The sequence below is a fragment of the Bos taurus genome, chromosome 25 (genome assembly GCF_002263795.3).
Source record: "Bos taurus isolate L1 Dominette 01449 registration number 42190680 breed Hereford chromosome 25, ARS-UCD2.0, whole genome shotgun sequence".
NCBI lineage: Eukaryota > Metazoa > Chordata > Mammalia > Artiodactyla > Bovidae > Bos > Bos taurus.
Window position 1 is genome coordinate 4058345 of NC_037352.1, and position 10576 is coordinate 4068920.

The 10576-nt window shown below is 57.3% G+C and overlaps 1 protein-coding gene across 1 annotated transcript; it reads right to left on the reverse strand.

Moving 5' to 3' along the window:
* Positions 1 to 1327: 1327 nt before the first annotated feature.
* NAGPA (N-acetylglucosamine-1-phosphodiester alpha-N-acetylglucosaminidase) lies at positions 1328 to 10058 on the reverse strand. Its single transcript, NM_001206618.1, is given in 11 exon segments — positions 1328 to 2126; positions 3534 to 3597; positions 3686 to 3817; positions 3976 to 4104; positions 5181 to 5228; positions 5333 to 5538; positions 6080 to 6208; positions 7253 to 7361; positions 8308 to 8447; positions 9379 to 9837; positions 9945 to 10058. Coding segments are annotated over 11 exon segments (1713 nt in total). The 5' UTR covers positions 10031 to 10058; the 3' UTR covers positions 1328 to 1915.
* Positions 10059 to 10576: the final 518 nt, after the last annotated feature.

A 10576-nucleotide genomic window follows, 5' to 3' on the forward strand; every position in this document is an offset into this window, starting at 1 on the left:
ATGTGCCTGGATCTGCTTGAGAACCTGCTGGAAGCAGCAGCACCTCCCTCCAGGTACCCTCCGCATAAAGCTGCCAAGCACACAGTGGGGTGTTTTACGAGGCAGGGTGTCGCCAGGCACTTCCTAAAGACCCTTTGAGGCCACAAGTTACAAGCTCTAATCTCACAAGGATACAGGTCACAGTCAAGGGAAGCCAACCGCTGGGGCTGCGATGAGCTGGAGAGGACACAGATGGGGACCGGCCACTCTTGGCTTGGACAACTTACCTCGTCACCTCCAAGGGCGTCCTCTGATGCTGGGACGTCAAGCGTTTTAAAAAATATTTACTTACTTGCTTATTTGGCTGCATGTGGTCTTAGTTGCGGCACAGGGGAGACTTCATTCCGTCAGGAGGGATTTTCGTTGTGGTGTGTGGGCTCGGTAGTTGTTCCTTGTGGGCTTAGTTGGTCCTTGACTTGTGGGGTCTTAGTTCCCTGACTGGGGACTGAGCCTGTGTCCCCTGCATTGCAAGGTGGATTCTTAACCACTGCAAGTCCTTCTCTCACTCCTTTCAAAGAAAAACCAGAAATCTGGAGTTGTTATCTCTTGACTTGTAACTGTTGGTAACTCAATTTTACTAAAACAGTGCAAACTCAGAGTGCTGTCCAGATGCTCACAGCCATCACCTGGGAGCTTGGGGAGACCTGTAGTCTGGAGTCCGCTCCAGGCCAGAGTCTACATGTTTAACAAGCTCTCCAGGTGATTCAGTGAAAGTCGCTCAGTCATGTCTGACTCTTTGCAACTCCTTTGGAACTCTCCAGGCCAGAATAGTGGAGTGGGTAGCTGTTTCCTTCTCCAGGGCATCTTCCCAACCCAGGGATCGAACGCAGGTCTCCCGCACTGCAGGCAGGTTCTGTACCAGCTGAGCCACCTGGTGATTCAAGTACACTTGAAAGTGAGAACCCCTGTGCGTGCGTGCTAAGTTGCGTCAGTCGTGTCTGATTCTACAGCCCTATGGACTGTAGCCCACCAGGCTCCTCCGTCCATGGGATTCTCCAGGCAAGAATACTGGAGTGGGTCGCCATGCCCTCCTCCAGGGGATCATCCTGACCCAGGGACAGAACCCGCATCTGTCTCCTGCATTGACAGGTGGGTTCTTTACCACTAGCACCACCTGGGAAACCTCTGGATTAAACAAAGTCCACCTGGGAAACCTCTGGATTAAACAAAGTCAATCAGGGAGCTGGACGTGCCACAGGCACATCCCGACTCTGACTCTGGTTAAGCAGTCCCCCACGTGTTAAGGCCTAGGGGCCCCTCAAGTCCATGACTGCTAATTCAGACAAGGTTCTTTTATTATATCAATTTATTTTATCAATTTATTCAAGTGGTAGAAAAACCCTCTCAGCGGCAGGGCAAAAGAGAGAGCCTGTAAACATGATTTCATCCTTCCTCCCTTCTAAGGAGCTTCCTGCGACAGTAAACACCATTCCAGTGGGCAAGTTTGATGATGAGGTCTGTTAAAAAAGGGTCCCATGATGTGGCTGTCGTCTCTCGAGTCCACCCCCGTCCGAGGGGAACAGCTGGACCCTCCCACTTGGCTGCGGCATGGTCATCATGAGTTCCGTTCACAGCGGCTCCGGCCCCGGGAGGCGGAGGCTCTTTGGCAGCAGCGGGCAGGCCCTGGGGGGGCAGGCCCTGCGAGCAGCAGACACAGGCAGGCGGGGACGGAGGCAGGCCCTCCGGGAGCGCTGGATTGCATGTGCCACGGCAGGCGGCCAGGCGCGGGGCTGAGGCATGTTGCTGTCGGAAACCTGGCTTGGCACCCAGGTCGTGACTACCCAGATGGGTCGGTGGCCTTGGGACTTCCTCTTGCAGAAGCCAGAGCTCCTGGAAATGAGCCTCGGGAATAGGACACAACCGGCAGCAGGAGACTTCAGTCCTTGAAGGGGTTACTGGAGTCACCCAGCTGCTCCTTCTCGGCGGCCGGGTGCTCCCCGTTCACCTCCTGCAGCGGGTGGTAGACGTAGGCCCCGTCCAGGTGCCGCCTCCGTGCGGCCCTCGACCCCAGGAACAAGGACACATTTGCCGCTGTGCTGATCAGCAGGAGGAACGCCAGGGCCAAGGTGATGGCCAGCCAGGTGGTCCTGCGGGTGGGAGAGAACCCGGAACAGGGGTGCTGGATGCGGTTCAGGCTGGGGCAGCGCTGGAGGGGCTCCCCCTCCCACTTTACTCTTCCTCCCAGAACAGGAGCACAGGATCAGGTGCCTCCAGGGACCACACAGGGGGAAGCAAATGGGCCTGTGGGGGTGAGGAGTGTACAGACACATTCGGAAGCAGCGCGGAGTTATTATGTGGGACAAACCTTGCCTGATATCAGGCTCCCAGCTTGCCTGGTGTTTCAAGAGAAATAGGGAAAAACAAAGATTTTGATGTGCACCTCCCTGAGTTTCAGATGCTGCTAACAAATGTTACATTATACAGGGCACAGAACACACAGCTGGGGACCTAATCCACCCCAAGACGCAGCGGTTCGCATCTTGGGTTCCCGAGAATGTTGGCAACAGAAGCTGGGCTCTCTCCAGAATCCTCAAAGCAGACAGAGCAGCGGGGACCCGCACCCCTTCTTCCCAGGCAGGGAGCTGGTGGGGGGCGGGGCAAAGGGAAGCAGGGGGCGGTCCTTCAGTGATCCTTCTTCCTTCTTGTGACTCTTGGTCTGAAATCCTCACGCAGCAGCAGATGTAAGCTGACTGCCCGGGGCGGGGCCTGCAGCCTGTCTCTCAGCCACCCACAGCTCCCCTCCCTTTGCTGTGGGACCCCGTGGTCTCATGCCTGAGACCCGAGCCTGGGGTGCAGGGCTCCTGGGCGCCCCCGTCCTTGCCAGTGCGTTTCCCAGCACACCTCCAGGGTTTTCCTCCCAGCCCTCACCCAAGCACCAGGTCAGGATCCCCAGGAAGGACCTGGGATCTGCGTTTTGTGATGAGCTCCCAGGCGCTGCCTCCAGGCCAAGGCCAAGGCCAAGGGGTTTTTCATTCACACCTGGCTTCCACCTCGAGGGGGCGGGCCAGGCACTGCCCTGGGCTATGGGAGGGACAACCATGAACAGAGGTTCTCCAAAGGGGGCTCCCAGACCCACAGCATCGGTTCTTGAGCCCAGCTCTGTCTTCTAATACACACCCCCTACCTGGACGTAAAGTTAGAGACCTGTGCTAGAAAATAAAGACCCCACATGAGGTGTGAACATCCCCAGGGGCGACAGAAATGACGTGAAATGCTCAGAGCTTCTGAACTGAAAGCTGAGAAAACAAGCCCACACCCAGCCCCCTAGACTCCACTGTGGGGGTGGCCAGGGTCCTGCTCAGCGTCTCCCCGGAGGGCTCAGGTGGCTGCATCAGCTGGGACTCTCCCTGAGCTTACGCCGAAGAACCGTCACCTGGGTGCCTAGCAGCCACCTCCTAGCCCTGCCTGGGCCCTGAGCAGAGGCCACACCTCAAAGGTGGAGAGGTGGGGGGACTTCTTCTCGCCCCTGCCCCAGGTCCCACCGAAGCACCTACCTGGTGAGAAGGGAGAGTTCTTCTGCCTGCACAGTGACCTCGGGAGGTGGGAAACACTCCTTCACTGCAAGAGGTCAGGGAGAGGCTGAAGGCTGGGAGAAGAGGGGTCTGCCCGCTCCTGCTCCCAGGGGGGGCCCTGGGAGGGGCCGTACCTCGGGAGAAGAGGCTGCTCAGGGTGGGTGACCAGTTGACACTGCAGTTGCCGGTCTGGGGGTCGCAAGGACATTGGTGCTCACACTTGCAAGGGCTCTGGCAGCCTGGCCCGTACCAACCGAGCGGACACTCTGCGGGGAGGAGCCAGGAGGACAGTGGTGGGGCCCGGTGGCCAGGCCTCTCTCTGCACTGCCAGGATGCACCCGGGTGTGGGCAGAGCCGGGCTGACGCAGGAGCACCCCTTGGGTGGGGCTCCCTCCTGGCTGACTCAGGGGACATTCCCGCTTACCCTGCACACAGGTGTCTCCAGTGAAGCCAGGGGGACAGGCGCAGGTCCCCTGCACGGGGTCACAGGTGGCTCCATTATGACACTGACACTTCTGGGCGCAGTCTTCCCCGAAGAAGCCACTGGTGCAAGCTGCGGTGGGGGAAGGGAGGGGTCTCTGCCAAACCTGGCCCTGCCCTCCCATCCCAGGCTGGGGCCCAGGGGATTGCAAACGCATCTTCATCACCCCAAGGGGCCCTGTTGCTTCACGTGTTCTCCCAAAAGGCAGTTCCGGAGAACGTGCCATGTGGCAGGCCTGAGGCCACGCCCTCGTGGAGCCTCTGCTCTGTTTGGGCAACAGCTTCTGGTCTAGGCAGCCAGTGAGCCAGAAGGCATGCATCGCAGGACGAGTGGGGACATGTGCGCTGGAGGGAGGGGGCCGAGTGAGGCAGTAGCGGAGCACTGAGGCGGCAGGCTGGAGGGGCCGCAGAGGGCCTGATCTGGGGCAGGGAGGGGGATGTGGCCAGAGCACCCGGGGCCTGGCAGGCCATGCTGAGGAGTGCAGACTCTCCACTCAGTGCCAAAGAAAGCTGCTAAGGATTTAAGCCACGGGTGACAGCAGTCCTGTAGGTCACAGCTGAACTGTGTCCTCCCAGAGACAGCTTCAAATTCCAGAACCTGTGAGTGTGAGTTTATTTGGAAATACTGTCTCTGCACATGCAATTAAGGATCTCAAAATGGGGAGCCTCCTGCATTTAACACGGACTCAAATCCCAGGGGCCTGGGGTCCATGTAAGATAACGGAGAGGGAGACTGGACCTGGACAAGGGAGGAGGCTGTGCCTGTGAAGTCAGAGGCAGAGACTGGGCTGAGGCAGCCACAAGCCAAGGAACGCTGGGGCCACCAGGAGCTGGAAGAGGCAGGAAGGACCCTCCCCTAGACCTTTCAGAGCCAGCGCGGCTCTACCGAGCCCTTGATTATGGAGTGCTGGCCTCCAGAACTGTGGGAGAATAAAGGACTGTGTCCATCCTGTTAGTGGACTCTTGCTGCAGCAGCCGCAGGACACTGACATGGTGATTTACACATGGGGCAAAAGGTGAGACAAGAGTGAAGAGACTAGCGGACCAGGAGGCGGGGATTAAGGCAGCTGAGGCTTGCAGGTCCCAGCATCACCCCTGCCCGAGAGCCCCAAGGGGTGCCAGGGGGGAGGCTGGCCTGGGGGCGCTTACCTTCACTGCAGTTGGACCCTGTCCATCCAGCTTCGCAGCGGCAGCCAGCTGCCAAGACAAGACCGAGAAAACCAGGTGAGGGCTGGGCTGCGCTGGGGCCGTGAGAGCGGGGCACCCAGGCTGGAGCTGCCTCCCGCAGAGCCACCACTCACTCTCCGTGCAGAGCCCGTGCTGGCTACAGTTGGCGGGGCCACAGTCCAGCTTATCACAGGCAGCACCCCGCCAGAAGTGCCCCGTGCACTGGCAGCGCCCCTCCATACAGGTCCCGTGGCCGCTGCAGTCTGGTGGCTGGCAGCGGGGCTCATGCACACACACCACGGTGGACACGCGGCGGGGACAGCGCCACATGTTGTCCTGGCTGCAGGGGGACAGGGGTGTGAAGAGAGGCTGAGGTGCTGGCCACGCCTCAGATCACCCACTGGGGGACAGGAGTGTGACGAGAGGCTGAGGTGCTGGCCACCCCTCAGATCACCCACTGGGGGACAGGAGTGTGACGAGAGGCTGAGGTGCTGGCCACGCCTCTGATCACCCACTGCAGAGCCTGAGGGCTTCCCCGCTTCATCTCTTCTCCAGCCTTTTATAGGTGCTTCCCACCCCAGGGCCTTTGTACACGCTGTTCTGGGCCCAGTCACCTCTGCACCCTCCAGCTCTCAGCTCATGCTTCTCTATCCTCAGGTCTTTCCTGATCATCACCCGCCCCTTCCATTGGCCCTGGGCAGTGCTGGTACATTATGTATGCCACTCTGTGTAAGCAGCGGGAAGCTGGCATCTCGGCCTCTCTTGCTTCTCTACTGAACCCCCAGAGCCTGGCAAATGACAGGCGCTCAGTATCTGTTGAATGAGACAGCCGGGGACAGGCCTGGCCTTGGACCTCAGCAAGGGGGCTCTGGTGGGCTTACCAGTGATCAGAAGGGTAACTGGCCAAGGTGCCATTGAGCACGAAGGTGGCGGAGCCTCCTCCATCCAGGTTGATGGCGTTGACCACATCCTGTTTCAGCAGGAACTCCGCCATCTCCCACAGGTTAATGCTGTGGCACAAGATGAGCGCTGCTGACCTTGCGGCATCTGCTTCCGGGTTAGTGCATTACTTTCCACAGTGGACAGTATCGCACACCCGCTACGGCAGGCAAATTTCTCAGTGCTCCCCCCGCTCAAAGTGTCCTGTCCAAATCCCTGGGAGCTATGACTGTAACCAGGCATCACCCTCATGATCGTGTTAGGATACACAGCACAACGGTCCACACATGGGGACCCTGTCCTGGATGATCTGGGGTGGTCCCAACGGAATCACAGGAGTTTTCTCAGGCTGAGGCAAAAGACGAAGTGAGGGAGACTGGAAATACGAGGGGGTTAGATGGATTTGACACAGCTCTGGACCCTGAAGATATACAACAGGAGGGTATACACATGACAAGGAACATGGGCAGCCTCATGAATGCAAAGGCCCCCAGACAGCAATGACGCAGAGACCTCAGTCCTACAACTCCAAGGACTGCATTCTGCCAACAACCTGAGTGAGCTGCCAAGACAATTCTTTCCCAGAAGCTCCAGATAAGCCCCCTATCTGGCCGAGAACTGGATGCTGTCTGTGGGACACCCTGAACAAGAGAACCTAGCTGAGCACCGCCACTCTCCGCCGACTCCCGACCTACAGAACCCCAAACTAACAAATCAGTGCTGCCTGTGCTAATCTGTTACACGGCAACAGCAGAGCACACTCACTTTACACAGTGGGAAATGAGCTCAGAGGGGCCAAGTAACTTGTCCACGGCCACAGAGCCAGCACATGGCAGAGCTAGAATGGGAACTGAGGTCTACTCCCGGATTTGTGAATAGACACTTTGTGATAATTTCCTTTCACCCCAACCAGAGCTCAGGAGAGACGAGGCTCTAAGTCAAGGAGACTGAGAGCAAATGTGTGGAAGGTGATGAGTTCGTGGAAGTGGGACAGACCTAGGGACCCTCTGCCGGTGGGAAGACAGGGGACGGGTGAGTGTGAAGATCCCCAGGGATCACCTGAGGGTCAGAAAGGCAGCTGATGGTGGGCTGAAGCTCCTCAGAGCAGGACTCACCCCCGCTGCTCCGTCTGCCCATCCACATGCAAGAGCACCAGCTGCCCCTTCCGGTCGTGGCCCACGGCTGTCCTGGCTGAGATCACGTTCACAAACCTGTTGAAGGAACCTGAAGGAGAGGCAGCCTGGCTGATCGCCTGGCCCTTCGGGAGGCCTTCTGGGCTCTGCCTGCCACTTCCTGCCAGTCTGACACCACTCTGCACCTCTAGGTCTGTGCACCCAGCTATCTGCCTGCCCCCGAGCCCCGCCCCAGTCTATCTCCACAGAGCAGGCAAAGGGCTATTGTTCAGTGTAAATCAAGCAAGATCAACCTCCAGGTGAAAACACTCCAATGGCCTCCACTGTCCCAAGTCCAAACTCCAAATGCCTTACGGGTGCCTGGCATGACTTCCCTGCACTGCTTACTCTACCCCATCTCCTGGCAGTCTCCCCACAATTCCACGCAGACACCTTCTGTTTCTTCTGGCCGGACTGGGCTTCTCCCCAGCTCTTCCCATGGCTTACTCCTTCTGAGCTACATCACCTCCTCCATGAGGTCTTCCCTGACCGTACAATCTAAAACAGCCCGTTTAAACACCTAGGCCACGGCAGACCTTCTTTGCCCCAGTATTTCACATCTCAGTGGTTCTCAAAATCCAATGTCAACCAGAATCACCCAGGGAGCTCCTTAGAACACACACTCTTGGGCCTCACCCCAGGGATTCTGATTCTGTAGCTTCAAGGCAGAGGGGACTGAAGTTCGGTGTTTATACCAAGATCCTGGGTGACGCTGATGCTGCTGGTCCACAGACATTTTAGGAACACTCCTCTACTGCCTGGTTCATAGCTCCGTTCCTCCAACTTCTTCTGTCTTAACACTAACCACTTCTTTTTAGTATATTACATATCTATTTCCTTTCTATACATTTCATGAAGCAGGGATTCCCCACTGATTCCCAATACCTAGAATGGTACTTGTGGAAAGACTTCCCCTACCACCCTGGTTTTCAAAAGACTTATTGCCAACACCCCCACTCATCACCCACATCTTATGATACTCAGTGTCCCCTTCCCACCTGTCTCCTGGGTCTCCTCACACTCAGCCGCCTGACTCTCATTGATGTAGATGCTGCCATTGCGAATCAGCCACACGACCCCACTCAGCAGCTGCACAAACGGATTCTCAGTGTCCAGCACCTCCTCTTCAGACAGGTATCTGGCCACACGGAAGCAGTGAGATTCAGTCAACAGCAGCGGCAAACTGTGTGTAGTGGGGCTCCCCATCCCCACCCGCTGCCTGGCTACTGGATTCCTCCTGATGCCCAGGAACCTGCCTGGTCCTAGAAGCAAACAGTCCACATATCCCAGTCTACACTTCACTTAACAGAAACAACCAACCCCAATAGATCTCAAGTCCACCTATAGCCCTCAATCTCTCAGGCTGTCACCCCAGCCAAATTACCATCTGATGCCTGCAACAGCCTCTTAACTGGCCTCCTTGCTTCCACTATGGCTCAACCTGTTTAGTGTCCAGCAGGGTCAGAGCAAGCTCTTAAGTGACCTCCTCTGACACTTTCCTCCTTCCTTCCGTCCCTCACACACCAAGCCCCTCTTCACCTCTGAGCCTTAGCACCTGCCGTCCCTTCTGACAGCAATGCTCTTCCTCCAGTTTTGACCCTGGTTGACCTGTGATTAAATTTCACATTAATTTTCTCATGTGTTTAAGGTCACCTTCTCACACCAGTCTTTCCTGATTACCTTCTCTAAACTCAACTCTCTATTTACAGTCAGTTCATCCTGTTCATTGCTTCACTGCTTATATACAATTTAAATTAACTTAATTATTTCTCTGGATTTTGTTTAATTTTTCACTAGTAATGGGTGCTATGTGTGTCCTTTTTTGAAGGCAAAGACTGTTTGCTTGTTCACAGCCATACCCCCGGTGCACAGCACACAGACCGACACAAAGCAAGCGGCATACCAAACAGGAAGACGAATAAACTCTACATGGAAGGTACTACCTTCCCCTTCCTGGAGATGCGGAAACGGAGGCTCAGCGTGGTTAGGCGACTTGAACACAGCGGCACGGCTACATCTCCTCTCAGGCCCTCTGCCCTAAACAGTTACCGGACACCCTGCCTCCTCACCCGGTGACCAGAGTCCCGTCGCGGCGGATCCCGAACTGCGCGTTCTGCAGCCCCCCGGCGCTGCTCACCCGCCGCCCGCCGCTCACCACGTTGCCCAGGCACTCGCCCGTCTCCATGCGGAAGAAGCCGCCGTTCTGGGCGACGGTGCAGCCGGACGGCCGCGCCGTCTCCTCCACAGTGGCGCGGCGCTTCGACGCGCAGCCGCCGGGTCCGCCGGGTTCCAGGACAGAGAAGGTGCGCAGGGGCTCGGGCGCTCGCGTCAGGTGACCGGGCACCGCGCGGTCTGCGAAGTACGAGACGAAGGTGCGCACGGAGGGGCGGTGGGCGCCGGCGGTCTGGGCGGCCGGCGGCCAGCTCTCGTGGTGCTCCAGGCGGCCGGCGTGCACTCTTGTGCAGTCCCGGGCGAGGCGCGCGCGCGCGCGGGAGTAGGGCAGGAGCACGTCGTCGTCGCGGGAGGCCCTGCGGGGATTGGGGGAGGGGCAGACAAGAGTTCGGAGTGCTGTGCCCCGGGCTGCGGGACCGCCCCCGCCAACAACCGGACTTGCCCCCGCGAGAGCTGTACTCACCCCGAGCCGAAGTCGCCGGATGCCTCCAGTAGGAAGCCGCGCAGCGCAATGAAGAAGAGAAGGAAGCGACCCATGGAGGACGCCATGTTGGACTCGGACCTCCGGTCACGTGAGCCTACCCCACGTGACCCAGGACCACGCAAGGGTGGCAGCTCTTAGCTCTGAAGCATTTGTACTTCTTCGGATATCGCGAGATATCGTCCTGATAACTTGCTGTGTTAATTTTCTTTAGAGGGGGCGGGGTTCTGGAATGGCGGGAACGCTTTAAGTTGTTGAAGGAAAGTTATGTCCAACCTAGATAGCATATTCAAAAGCAGAGACATTACTTTGCCAACAAAGTCTAGTCAAGTAAAGTCTAGTCAAGGCTATGGTTTTTCCAGTGGTCATGTATGGATGTGAGAGTTGGACTGTGAAGAAGGCTGAGCGCCGAAGAATTGATGCTTTTGAACTGTGGTGTTGGAGAAGACTCTTGAGAGTCCCTTGGACTGCAAGGAGATCCAACCAGTCCATTCTGAAGGAGATCAGCCTCGGGATTTCTTTGGAAGGAATGATGCTAAAGCTGAAACTCCAGTACTTTGGCCACCTCATTCGAAGAGTTGACTCATTGGAAAAGACTCTGATGCTGGGAGGGA